Source organism: Pteropus alecto, unplaced genomic scaffold (assembly GCF_000325575.1).
Source record: "Pteropus alecto unplaced genomic scaffold, ASM32557v1 scaffold61, whole genome shotgun sequence".
Classification (NCBI taxonomy): Eukaryota; Metazoa; Chordata; class Mammalia; order Chiroptera; family Pteropodidae; genus Pteropus; species Pteropus alecto.
The window spans coordinates 15,630,570-15,644,763 of record NW_006434835.1 but is presented as its reverse complement, the minus strand read 5'-3'; the positions used below and the strand labels follow the sequence as shown (position 1 = coordinate 15,644,763).

The 14,194-nt window shown below is 47.9% G+C and overlaps 1 protein-coding gene and 1 pseudogene across 1 annotated transcript; both read left to right on the top strand.

Moving 5' to 3' along the window:
- The first annotated feature begins 4,800 nt into the window (after positions 1-4,800).
- Positions 4,801-13,793, top strand: ADGRF3 (adhesion G protein-coupled receptor F3). The gene is made up of 13 exons (XM_006910429.1): positions 4,801-4,884; positions 5,891-5,951; positions 6,405-6,545; positions 6,981-7,154; positions 7,616-7,834; positions 8,421-8,531; positions 9,052-9,195; positions 9,379-9,575; positions 9,963-10,142; positions 11,030-12,412; positions 12,880-12,921; positions 12,995-13,057; positions 13,737-13,793. The coding sequence occupies exons 1-13, from the start codon at positions 4,801-4,803 to the stop codon at positions 13,791-13,793; spliced, it is 2,856 nt and encodes a 951-aa protein (XP_006910491.1).
- Positions 13,261-13,376, top strand: LOC112478628 (annotated as a pseudogene).
- Positions 13,794-14,194: the final 401 nt, after the last annotated feature.

Below are 14,194 nucleotides of genomic sequence, written 5' to 3'. Positions count from 1 at the left end.
TGAAACCCAAACCACCTCCTCCTACTCAGCTTTTCCAGTAATAAAGCTGATTTCGGTCTCCAGCTGTCTGACTCCTGGGTCTGCTTTTCCATTAGTCACCCTTTCTCAAACCGTAATACGCAGTTGTTTGCTCATAGAAAATAAATTGTTCTTCTTTCGTGGAGTAATATCATCCTGAAGCCTTTTGTGATTTATATAAGATATCTCATATTTTTCATACTCGGATCAGTCATCTTGTCCTATATGGTTTCAGGATTTTATTTCATGTTTAGGAAAGCCATCCACACCTCCAAAAATATGAAATGATTTTCATAGAAGGGTATAAATAGATAGGGAATAGTGCTTAACAGGTACTTAAGTTTATTAAGATTTTGGTAACCTGAATTATACATTAAAATCAGGCAGGCCCCTGGCTTAGAGGATTTGAAATTATTTTATCTTTAGAAGAAAAAATTCTGTTCCACTCTAATGTCTTGGGCTTCCCCACATCTTGCAGAGATCAAAGACAGCATCAGAAATTCCATGAGTTTCTTTAGCTTCTCGAAGTTGTGCCTTTGAGCAAGTCGTTAACATAAATGCTGGATTTTCTGTACTATCCCAGACAGCGATTTGGGGATCTCATTCTAGGATCCAGAGGTAAGTGCTTAAATCATATGAGATCTGAAATTCTTGTTATTCTTTCTGAATCTTAAAAAACTTTCCGATATTGTAAATATCCTTAGTCTTTGTGAAAACATATATAGCACCTGGCATTTTGTTAAAGTTTTTATTGTCATATAGTCACTGATCATGCATTTCGTGGCATCAAACAATTTTAAACAAATTCTTTCTGTATTAGAGCTTTCTGCTTCAGCCAAGGATTAACTGATTAGCTGTTACGCTGGGTAAAAAACCGTGCACTTTTCTCCAATCTCTGTACACTGGCACATGACATGTTCTGCCACTGGCCAAGGCTTGGTAACAACCAGCAGAAGAATTGTATTTCACAGTACCTGTCATGACCTCTGTGCCCATATGATATTTTGACAGCTACACCAAAATGTATTTAATCTTGGGGTTAGTAGTATGCGTTGAATGACACGTGTATGAGAGTTCTCTCTTCTAGCCTCCTGACTCTATTTTAAATGAGGTTTCACTTATTAATTTTTCACAAATACAATATAATTTTTGCATACTGTTCTTGTATCCTTACAATTTTGCTGAACTTTAATTGGCTCTGATAGTTTTTTAGTGGACTCCTTAGAATGTTCTAAACATAAGATCGTGTCATCTATAAATGAAAATAATTTTTCTTTTCCAATCTTGATGCCTTTTAGTTCTTTTCTTGCTTAATGGCTCTAGCTCGACACTTCAGTACAGTATCTCTATGATCTCTTTTGCTCCTCACAGACCTTTAGTTCCTTGTAGATCTCAGCTGTGTTTCAAATGGTCACATTTGCAGGATTAAGGACGTCTAGATGAGTAAGGTGTTCACGAGCTGACTTTCCAAAGGCTGCTTGATTCTTACGCACACACTTTCCATAACCACCTGTTTTTATATTATATCCATTTCCTTTCCTCCTTAGGAAGACTTTCTGAAGAACAGCCTTCCTTGTGGAATCAAATTCTAACATATCATTTTTAATTTATTTTTTGTAGGCAGAAGGTCCTACTAGTCTATGTTGAAACTGATGTATCTTAATTCCCTCTATCTAGATTCCCTATTCAAAGTCAGATGACCTGGCCTTAAGCTTTGATTCTGCCATCCATTTGCTGTGATTTTTGGCAAGTTAATTTACCTTCTTGGTTCTTTTTCCTTTTCTGTAAAGTGAGAGAGTTGAAGTAGATGATAGCTCACATAAGGTCTCTCCCCAATCTATTGTTTAATATATCTAATAACTTATGCCATGTCAGATGGAAAGAAAATGAGAAGTTAGGATTCCAATAGGATAAAGGTCTAAGCTACCTTCCTTCTTTAGTAACCTATTAGTAGTTTACATAATAAAGGAAGTTTCAAGATAACTTGTTTGGATACAAATAAGAGAAGCCTGGATCGCAAACCTTTGTTGTCAAAACCCCAGCCAACTGATAGCCAGGATGGATCAAAGCACAGAAGAATAGAAAGGGAACTTTCTTTGCCCAAGGTACAACTTGGAGCTGAGAGAAGCTGTCAGCAGCAATAAGAACTTATTGATTTCAAAATATTCTGTATATAGAGGGACAAAGGCCAGTAGCCTTATGTTTGACCTTGGACTTGGGAGTAGGTCAGTGGCAGCAATAACTACCTGTTTGTCTGAACCCATCCTAAGCCTGAGACCTAATTCAGCCTGTGGGTGATTTCTGACAACCAGTGACACCTAGGCAAACCTGAAGGACTCTGAATCTAATTGGTATATGAGAAAGAAGTTAAGATTGTAAGATTTAATATTTTTATTAAGATTTTTTCCATTATAGAATACAAAATTGAAAAATACGAAAGTACAAATGCTACCACTCGGTTACAACCACTGTTAATATCTTCCTGTATTTCATTTATTTATTGATTCTCTTAATACAAATATTACTTAACGCCTCTTAGACTTACTGCATTTTTTTTCCCCCACAAGAATGTTCTGTTGTTTGGAAGGCTCATATTTACTTAACCTATCCCTTTCGAACAGACATTTTGGCTGTTCAGTTCATTTGCTATCACAAACAACTCTGCCTTGAACATCCTTATATACATATATTTGTACTCATGCACAAGTACATTTTTTTCAACACTGAAAATAATCAGTATTTTGTATTTTGATAATTGATAGATGACACAGTATTCTCTTATTTCTTAATTTGTATTTCTTATATCTTAAGTTGGATGTTTTTATATATTTATCAAACTATTTATGTTTCTTTTTCAGTAAATTGCCTGTTCCTATTTTTGCCCATTTTTTGTCTTTCTAATGTGTAAAATTAAAAAAAAAATTATATTATAAAGATTAACTCTTTCAAGAGAAACAAGAGAAAACATAGGACTACACCAAACTAAAAAGTTTTTACATAGTAAAGGAAACCATCAACAAAACAAGAAGACAACTTATTGAATGGGAGAAGATATTTGCCAATGATATATCCAATAAGGGGTTAATATCCAAAATATATAAAGAACTCATAGAATTCAACACCAAAAAAACAAACAATCCAATTAAAAAATGGGCAGAGGACCTAAATAGGCATTTCTCCAAAAAAGATATACGATGACCAATAGACATATGAAAAGATGCCCAAAGTCACTAATCATCAGAGAAATGCAAATCAAAACCATAATGAGATATTACCTCACACCTGTCAGAATGGCTATCAGGAATAAATCAACAAACATCAAGCGTTGGTGCGGATGTGGAGAAAAGGGAACTTTCATGCCCTGTTGGTGAGATTGCAAATAGTGCATCCACTATGGAAAAACAGTCTGGGGTTCCTCAAAAAATTGAAAAGAAAATTATATGGCTCAGCAATTCCACTTCTGGGTATTTATTCGAACAATTCCAAAACACTAATTCAAAAAAGTATATGCACCCCTATGTTCACTGCAGCATTATTTACGATAGCCATATTTAAGATATGGAAGCAAACTAAATGCCTATCAATAGACAATTGAATAAAGAAGGGCTGGTACATACATACAATGGAATAATACTTGGCCATAAAAAATAACAAATCTTATCATTTATAATAATATGGTTGGACCTGGAGTGCATTTTGCTAAGTGAAATAAGTCAGAGAAAGACAAATACCATATGATTTCACTTACATTCGGAATCTAAAGAACAACAACAGAACCAACAAAAAAGAAACAGACTCATAGATACAGAGAACAAATTGGTGATTGCCAGATGGGAAGGGGATTGAGGGGCTGGGTGAAAAAGGGGAAGGGGTTAAGAAATACAAATTGATAGTTACAAAACAGTCACAGAGATGCGAAGTACAGCACAGGGAGCATATTACAATAACAATGTAATAACTACAGTTAGTGCCAGGTGGGTCCTAGACTAATCAGGCAGATCACTTCATTAATTACATAAATATCTAATCACTATGTTGCACACCAGCAACTAACAATTTTGAATGTCAACTGTACTTTTTTAAAAATAAAAGAAAGGTTAGCCCTTTATGCAATCTTCATGCTACGAATATGTGGCCTTTTTACTCTAATATTCTTTTCGTCCCAAATTTAAATCTTTTTAGATAGTCTAATTTATTTCCATTCTGGCTTCTGGGTTTTGTGTCTTATTTAGAAAAACCTTCTGCACTTCAAAATTATTTTATAAAATTACTTTATAATTTCTCCTAGAATTTTTTCCAGATTTTTTGTTACACTTAAGACTCTAGTCCATATGAAAATTATTCAAGGATAGCAATCAGCTCTAATGTTTGTCTTTTCTAACCTTGACTCTGTGTTCAATGATCCAGCTTCCTGGGAGTTCCAGAACAATCCAGACTTTCCAGATCCTTGGAGACATGACTGAACCCAACTTATCGACACATTGCTGGTTGTGACCTAGGACCCCTGAGTCCTCTCCTACTCACTGAGTCCTTGGTCCCGACCCCAGGGGGAATCTGGAAAGACTTTTCTCATGGAGGCAGGTGGGCCCCAGGTGGCCCCACAGGGACCTGGATGCCCATTTGTCTCAGTCACAGGCTGTGGCACTTCCTCTGTAAATTCAGCCCTGGCTGCTTTCCACTCTTCCCTCCCATCCCATCTGCGCACTGTCCTACCAGCTCTCCTCTGAGGAAATTTGCATCCTGCAGCAGACGGAAGGCCCTTGAAGAACTGCTTCTTGAGCTATGGTCTGTTGGGCTGCCCCCGTACTACTCCTGGCCGTGACTGTCTCCTTGGTGGGGTCACCAGTTGCCCAAGCATCCCAATCTGTGAGTAAGACTGGGGTGAGGACCCTGGGAAAGGCTGCAGAGGGGACAATAGGGTCCTCTGGGTGTGAGAGGCAGCAAGGTATGGGATGAAACAATAGGTGGAAAGGAATGGGCTGGAGGGAGAGGAGGTAATGTATAAAAAAGAGGCTGGTTTGTTAGAAAGTCTCTGAGAGTTAAATTAAGCCTTATTTTCCAGGGCGTGAGGGCAGCTTGCTTTCTTTCGTTGAGTCCCTGTGTACTCCGATGATGCATACTGCACTTCGGATAAAGGCTCTTTTATCCTAAGTCAAACTTTCAATTTAAAAATGAAAAGAAAAGGAAACCTTTCCAAAGTCGGGCACCACTGGCGTGGAGGGCGACAGAGAAACCGAGGAAAGGCAGCAAAGTCTCCTTCAGTACTTTTCAACAGCGTTTTCTCCCAGGCGGCTATCTCTGTCTCTGTTTCCAGCCATATCCTTGTCTACGTCCATATTTGTTTTTAAATAGATGTCCACATACACATAAAATTTTGAGAGGAGGAACTGGTGAGGAATAATTTACAGGAACTGGAGACTAAGGGAAGCCGCTTCCTCTGTTTACCCTCCCCCACCCCCCGTGGCAATTCCTATGAAGGGAATAGAAGTCCCTAACCCTCTGGGCCACAGTCAGCTCTGCCTAGCCCTTCTTCCGGAGCTCCAGACTCAGCCATTTCAATTAACCTGGAGGCCCAGGGACAGGAAAATTCAGGAAGGAATTAAGCAAAGCATGTTGACTCTCCAGGATGTGCCTCGTTCCTACACTCATCCCTGACGGCTCCCTGGGGCTGCATCCCTCCACCTCCTGCCAGGAGCCTGCTTTCCACTTCTGATGTGCCATCTTAATTCCAGGCAAAAAGAGGAACTTCAAAGAAACCGGTCATGCCAGACTAGCCAGGCTGGCCCCTGAGCCGCTTGGGGAAGAAGGTGTTCCTGGGAGACACTCGGGGTCAGCCTCTCCTTAGAGGTCTCTTGTGTGTGCTCTGTTCTAGGGACCTAGTCAGGCCCAAGGGGGATCTGGGCAGCAACTGGACCCAGAGAGCGGAGCAGGTGGTAAGTGGATAGAGGAGGAGGAGAGGGAGCAGGGAATGAGGTGGAAAGAAAGGACCGAAGCCACAGTGAGGGGCGGGGTTAGAGAGGGCTGGACCCGGGGCTGGTCAGGCAGGTCTGTACACTGGTTCTCTCACTGTGAGGCCTTGAGAAAATCATTCAAAGGCAGGTCTGTACACTGGTTTTCTCACTGTGAAGCCTTGAGAAAATCATTCGTCTTTGAGAGCCATCTATGAAGTGGGGGTTTTTGGGGAGGTGACATGAAGCAAGATGTCTCAGTGCACCACAGCTAGATGAGTTATTACCTTCCTGAGTCCTCACTGCGCATAGACAGGCTATGGGAGGTGGGATCGGCTCTGGGTTCCTGGCAGTGATCAGCTAAGTGTGGGAGGCACGAGGAGACTGGCCCATGGCCTCGCTGCCTCTCCTCTCCAGCTGTCCCCTCTTCTCCTGCAGAATCAGTCCTGGTCTCTGTCTATGTACAGCTGGATTTTTCAAATGAGACCTGGCCAATGGCACTCTCCAGAGCCTTGACTCTGCCGCAGGCCTTGGCTTCCGCTTCACCTAGAACTCTCACTGGCCTCAGCCTCACGACAGGTAGTGGGGAAATTCTACTTAATCCTGCCTCCCAGAGCCACTGAGCATGGAAGGGGGCTCGGAGTGAAGGGAATATGGGCTTCCCAGGCCCCCTGCAGCCAGCTTGCCTGAGATGCTGCCAGCCTCTCCTTGTTTCTCGGAGGGTCTGCATGGCCCAGCTCCTTCCTCACCTCCCTGCCTCTCCTGAACGGAGGGCCCCAGGGGCAGATAGTGGTGGGCCCAGCCTTCTCCACCGCCACCCCAAAGCCTTTGCCCAGCTTGACCTCCGCTGCTTTGAACCCCGGCTGAGGAGGCAGGCCCCGATGGGTGGGTGTGACTGAGACACCTGTGACTTTGGGTTTGTTCCAGCCCCAGAGGCTCTTAGGCATCAGGCACTACCTACCTGGCTTTCCCAGCCAGCCTGCCCACTTCTTATTTCTTTTCCCTCTGTCCCAGAGTGTAATGTTGAGAATAACGGGTTTACCAGCTGTGCTTGCCTCTCTGGATACCAGTGGAACGCCAGTGTCTGCGCCAGTCACCATCCTTGCCGCCCCCGCTTCAAGCACCAGCCCTGCAGTTGTCTTGTCATCGGTCCTACTGAAGCTGGGTACTGCCAGTTGCTGCCACCTGGTGAGAAAGGAAGGGACTAAGCGAAAGAAACCTCTGTTTTTCCCTCTCTGACCCCTGTATTTCCGCCAGGTGACCCAAGCCCAGCGGTTCCACTGGTTGGGAGAAAATGCCAGCCATCAAAGCAGATCACAGGCCCCAAGCTTGGGACCTGAATAGTGAGACTAATGAAAAATAGGGCTCCAGAAACATTCTGACAGGAGAGAGAGTGTTCCCTCACTGGGGGAGGGGAAGTCTTAAACCAAAAAGTTTCCCTGTTTGGTTCCCAAAGACGGATGGGGTCTCCTAGGCTGGACTGCAGCAGCCACTCTCGTCTAAGGACAAAACAAAACAAAAATTACCAGGTGGGGTGGGGGGAGGGTAGTGAGGAGAAATGGGCTACAGAAGCCAGGAGCATCGAGCACTTAGCCAGGCGTGGAGAGCCGCAAGTTCCTGCTCCAGGCCCGTCTCCTGCCTCCCTGCAGTCCCTGGGACCCTAAGCCTGAACACCTCGCTGCAGATGCCTGGCGACACGCTGAACCTGACCCTCCTCACCAGCCATGAGACCGCCAACCTGAACTGGTTCCTGCAGCGCACAGGGAGCCCCAGACCTGTCCTTCTGCAGCCAGGGACACATGTGTCCCTAACCTCCAGCCAGGGTCAGGCTGTCCTCAGCATCTTCAACATCTCCCACAAGTGGGAAGGTAGCCAGCTCTCGCCTCCTCTCCTCTTCCTCCTCCTCCCTCTCTCCTTCCTTCTCTTCTCCTCTTCCTTTCCCTTTTCACCTTCTCATTTATTCATTCTGGGAAACAAAGGCTAAGAGGCCCATTAATGTGAAAAATTATAAAGGGAGAATGCTGAAAATATGATTTCGATTTCAACTGAGAACAGATTATGCTTTTCTTCAAACTGTTGAAATGGCAGAGGGTGGCATGGGAAGGGTGCCTGCTGGGAGAGAGGTTCACCTTAAAATTCATGGCTACAGGCTAAAAAGAAAGGGTCAGGAGCCTCAATTCCAGATCTCTTCTTCCTCCTAGAAATCTTTTTGGGGGCAGAGATCTTTCTTGCTGGGGTTTAGCAGAGGCTGGACCAAGAAGGTCAACCTGGGGCATGGCTTGGGAAGCAGCAGAGATTCTGTGGCACAGGTTGGGGCTGGAGGAGCCGGGAGGTACAGAAGGTGTGTGTCTGCAGGTGTGTACATATGCTGCTTTGAGGCCCAGGGCTTCAGGTGGGAGCTGTACCAGGTGGTAAGGGTGCCCCTGCAGGTGACAGATGTGGCTCAGCTTCCAGACCAGCTCTCCATCTCCTGTGCTACCTCCCCTGGCTTCCAGCTGAGCTGCTGCTTCCCCCGCACACACCTGAGCTACACGGCTTCCTGGAGCCCCATAGAGGGCAGCAAAGGTATGGAAGGGGGCCCGTTGTCAGGGCTCAGGGGAGAGGGAACAGCTCGTCTCCTCCAGGCAGCTGGCTCTCCAGCTCACCTGCAGCAGAGGCTGAAGTTTATCCTGGGAATTCCAGGTCCAAGTCCAACACTATTTTTACCCCATAAAGCAATCCCAATTCCATCAATACAACAATAACTACGTCAGTGGAGATAACTTTTTGTGCAGTGCGTTTATCCACACGATCTTGTTAAACTCTCACAATATACTCTGTGAGGTTCATTTGATGATAGACCCATTTTACAAATAAGGAAACTGTGACTTCAAGTCCCCAGGCTAGTCAGAGACGCCCAGAGTGCCCTTCACCAAAATCCAAGCTCTGTCTTCAGTAGTTCGATGCTGTCATACCACTTGGCTCTTTCCCACTGTTTCATGTGCTTCTGAAGTGCTGCAAAGACCGAAATGGCATCTCTGAGCCTCCTGGGTTCTAGGTCTTTTCCTGGCCCAATGACTCTTCCCTTTTCTCGTCTTACCCTCAGCCTCCTTATTCGACAAGCCAGGAGACCAGTGCCTCGTGCTGACCGTTCAGCGCTGCCCCACGGCTGATACCACGTACACGTGTGACCTGGAGAGCCCAGGACTGACCCCTCTCAGGGTCCCTGTCTTTGTCACCATTATCCAGGGTACGTGGGGCTTGAGGTCCTGCTGGCTGGCCTCTTGCGTGCCCCGGGGGCTCCTCCTCCTCCTTGGTCTCTCCCCGCACTGGGCAATGGGGCCAGGCTCCAGGGCCAGCACAGCTTTCTGCCTAAGGGAAAGCTCGGGCCAGACTGTGGTTGCTGAGGCCTCCCTGACATATCATTCCTCAGGTGGAGACACTACTTGCCCTGAGGACTCCTCAGCTATTGCCTGGAATGTCACCAAGGCTGGTCATGTGGCACAGGCCCCATGTCCCGTGAACAGAATGGGCGTGGTGAAGAGGACTTGTGGGCCTGATGGGACCTGGAGGCCTTCCCGCAGCAGCTGCACAGACGTAGGGCTCCTGGCCTTGCTCCAGAGAGCCCAGGTGAAGCTTCCAGCCCTGCTTCCCACATGCCACACGCTCCATGACCTACCTCATTCTCACTCAGGATCCAGGTCTAGAACCTGCCCAGCCCAAAGGTTATTCAGCTTCTCTGAACTGGGGCCCTAGCAGAGCCAGGCATGAGGTGTAGGGCCTTCAAGTGGCCAGGACCCCCATGGAGGGGAGGGCGCTAATCTCCACCCTACTAAGTGTCTGTCCCATTTATAATGGTGTCAGTTCCTTCCACGTAGCCTACTCTGCTCTCTGCTTCCTGATCCTCTGGGATGAGGTACAGCTCTGGGCAAGAAGGAGCTGGTTGAGAGAGGAGGTGACCCTCTCATATGAGGACCCACCCCCCAAATGCACACACTACTGTCTTATCTGTCTCAGCTGCTGGGGGCAGGCCAGGGCCGGCCTGCTGACGAAGTGCCACGGATCCTGGCACAGCTGCTGGAGCGGGTGGTGCTGGTGAACTCCCCCTCTGACTTGTTGGCACTTCTGGGCACCATGACATTCCTGGCCAAGACAGTGGCAGATGCCAGAATACAACTTCACCGCAGGGCCCTGGAGGTAAGATCTCCGAGCTACAGCAGGTGCCAGCTGAGTAGAAGAGGCTGGAATCGCCTCACCTTCAGGCACTTCTGTCCCTGACATCACCATGGGCTGTCAGACAACAGGCCTCTAGAATCCGGTGTCTGCTCTCCTGGTCCATCTCTCCTCTTGGACACCAGTCTCTAAGGCCATGGAATCTGGAGGAGGTTTGATGCTGGGAACACACGGGAGGTCAGGAGAGAGGAGGAGGGGTGTGTAGACATGAGTCAGAGGCATACATCCACATGCAGACAGGTGGCTATGACGCGAATCTCCCCATGCACCCACACCTGCACATACAAGACACCTATGCAGATACTCAAACACACTTGGCCTTGCTGAACTCACCTAAACCAGCTCTCAATATACGCATCAGTTGGTGACCCATAAGCTCCAGCCAAAAGAATAACCAGGGTCAATGACACAATGTGCCCCTCATGTCTGGGAATATATCACGTGTTGCTGTATAGACATGTATGTGGCCCTCTACTTCAGAACATTGTGCCCTCTACTACCATTTCTAGCTTCACAGAACTGTAGGGGTCAAGGAATTGGAGAGGGATCCCTTTAGGGCCTGGGTGACCCCAAGGGGTGAAGGGATAAGAAGAGTTGTCAGACAGAGGGGCAGGATGTGCTTCAGAAGGCCACATACTTGAAGATGCCCCAGGGGTTAGCTAAACTGCTCCCACATTCTCCCTATCTGGAAACTCTCCTTTCACAGGCCTGTTTTCCTCCCCCCCTTTCTCTCCAACCTTGCACTGGACAAGGAAAGGGGGGTTCGAGGGTCTACGGTTGTCAGGATGCCTGGCTCAGTGCTGTGGGATCTAGGAGCGAGGGCTCGTCTCTCTTTCTCTCGTGTGCCACAGGCTCTCTTGAAAACCACAGACAAGGTCCTAGACCTGGATGCCAGTTCTTTGTGGACCCCGGCCCAGGCCCAGAAGCCCTCGGCGGGCTCAAATCTCCTGCGGGCTGTGGAGACCCTGGCGTGCAGCCTGAGCCCACAGGCCCGCCCCTTCTCCTTCAGCTTGCCCAATGTGCAGCTGCAGACCCAGCTCCGTGTACCCGCGTTTTCTGCTGACTACAAAGTCTCCTTCTCCACTCAGCCCCCAGTGCAGGTGCAGATTCCCAGACGCTCGCTGACCCCACTGGGCCATAATGGAACCAACGTCATTATTACTAGCCTGGTGCTGCGAAAACTGGACCGCCTCCTGCCCTCCAACTATGGACAAGGGCTGGGGGCCCCCCTCTATACCACTCCTGGCCTGGTCCTTGCCATCTCCATCATGGCAGGTGGCCAGACCTTTGGCCAGGGAGAAGTCATCATGGACTTTGGGGACACAAACAGCACCCTCCACTGTGTCTTCTGGGACCACGATCTCTTCCAGGGCAGCGGGGGCTGGTCGGATGAAGGGTGCCAGGTGCAGGCGGCCAGTGCCAGCCCCACCACTCGGTGCATCTGTCGGCACCTCACTGCCTTTTCCATCCTAATGTCCAGACACGCTGTTCCAAAACCCCCCGCCCTGGAGCTGCTGAGTCAGATGGGCTTGGTGGCCTCCATTCTGGCACTGCTCGTGTGCCTGGGCGTGTACAGGCTGGTGTGGCGAGTCGTGACACGGAACAAAGTTGCCTACTTACGTCACGCAGCCCTGCTCAACATAGCGCTCTGTCTGCTGGCTGCAGACACCTGCTTCCTGGGAGCCCCACTGCTTCCTCCAGGGCCCCAAAGCCCACTCTGCCTGGCCGCTGCCTTCCTCTGCCATTTCCTCTACTTGGCCAGCTTTTTCTGGATGTTGGCTCAGGCCCTGATGTTGGCCCACCAGTTGCTCTTTGTCTTCCACCAGCTCTCCAAGCGCCAAGCACTCTCCCTGATGGTGGTCCTCGGCTACCTGTGCCCCATGGGGTTTGCAGGTGTTGCCCTGGTCCTCTTCCTACCCCAAGGGCAATACCTGGGGGCGGGCGCATGCTGGTTGGATGGGAAGGGAGGAGCGCTCTACACCTTTGTGGGGCCAGTGCTGGCCATTGTGGGCGTGAATGGGCTGGTACTAGCCGTGGCTGTGCTGAAGTTGCTGAGGCCTTCGCTGTCAGAGGGACCCCAGTTGGAGAAGTGCCAAACCCTTCTGGGGGTGATCAAAGCCCTGCTTGTTCTAACGCCCATCTTTGGCCTCACCTGGGGACTGGGCCTGGCCACTCTGTTAGAGGACGTCTCCATAGTCCCTCACTACATCTTCACCATTCTCAACACCTCCCAGGTGGGTAATATTATGCTGCCTGTGCTTTTTGCCTTTGAGATGGTCTAAGTCATGGTCAATCCCTTTTCAAGACGGTATCATGGTAGAGTAGAAGTAACACAGATCAGGACTTTAAGAAGGCTTACTTAGGTTTGCATCCCATTCCTCCACTGACCAGTTGAATGACTTTGTACAAACTTCTCTGGGCTTTGATTTTCTTATTGGTAAAGTAATATCTGGTTTTGCTGGAGAAGTCAGGGAATTGTCAGTACCCAATTCTATGACAGCCCCTTTGCAACCAAAACAGTAAGGAAGGCAGTTGAAGTGGTCGCATGCACCAAAGGTGCCAAGGCACAGAAGAGCCGAGATGGGAAGCCTCGGGATCAAATCAGACAAGAGAACAGAGGTGAACAAAGAGGAGAGGGGATGTTTGATTTCACTTGATTCCTTCTTCCTTGACTAACTTATCCCCATATCCCTCTTGTCAGGGTGTCTTCATCTTACTGTTTGGTTGCCTCATGGACAAGAAGGTGAGTGTGCCCACCTAACCCCCGCCTGATTCATGTCTGAAGGCCCATAACTGGGCATTTATATCTCCTGCAGGTACAAGAGGCTTTACTGAAACGATTCTGCCATGCCCCAACCCCCAACTCTACCATTTCTTTGGTAAGTTGCTGGCTTCATATCCTCAGTTCTCCCGAGGGCAGGTCAGAAGCAGATGTTCTACAGCCTTCCCCAGGGGAGATGGGCACGGCTAGAAGCCGAAAGAAGACTGGAATTTTGTTTTGTTTTTTGGGGGAATGAGCCTGTTTCAGGTTCGAGCTCTCCAACAATGCGGAAAGCAGCCTAGTCAGAAAAGTCAGAATCGAGTCTGTGGCCATGCCACCCTGAACAAGCCCGATCCCGTCTGATCTCAGAAGCTAAGCAGGGTCGGGCCTGGTTAGTACTTGGATGGGAGACCTAGGAAGACCAGGTCGTGTAAGTGTGAAAGAAAGAGGAAAGAGGAGAGAGAGAGAGACAGAGAGAGACAGAGAGAGAGAAAGAAAGAAAAGAAAAGAAAGAAAAGTCAGAATCGAGTTCAGGGATTCCTGATTACAATCCAGACCCTTGGTGGCTCTCTCGTCCCTGGTTTGTCCATCTGAAAATCTGCCTCCAGTCCCTATTTGAAGGGAAAAGGTAGGATTGGCACAGATGGGCATCACTATAGCTGAGAGCAAAATTCCTAGGATTACTGCAGCCCCGGCAGGAGAGCAGGTGAGACTGTGAAAATGGACACCATCTCACCAAAGGAGAGTCGACAGTAATAATAATGGCCCTGAAACTGACCTTCTTACCCCTTTTCTAGGCCACAAATGAAACCCACATCCTGGAACACAGCAAAGGAAGTGAAAATGCCGGGTGAGGACGAAGTTTTCTCAGGAGCAGAGTGAGCAGCGTAGAGTGAGGATGAGTGGCAAAAAATCATCATATACCTATTCCAGCATAAAGGGTGGAAAACAGACTTTGCCAGGGTAGACATTTCGAGGTGGGCTGGGGAAGGCAGAGGCCTTAGAGATCAGAAAGCATAGCATCACCTATTGCTTTCCCAGAAGGCTGGAGATAGTTTCACCAAGAACCCTCGACTCAGTTCACTCAGAAAATTCCTTTTCACGTTATCAAATTTTTAATTATCCTGAAAAATCCTAGTTTTGAAGAAATTGCCATTGGTGAGCCTGGTGTCCAGAAGGGATGGCAATCTGCAAAGGCATGGCAAGGTTTCCTCTCACCAGCCCCGAGCTACAGGGCAAGCTCTCTCTGGGAAAG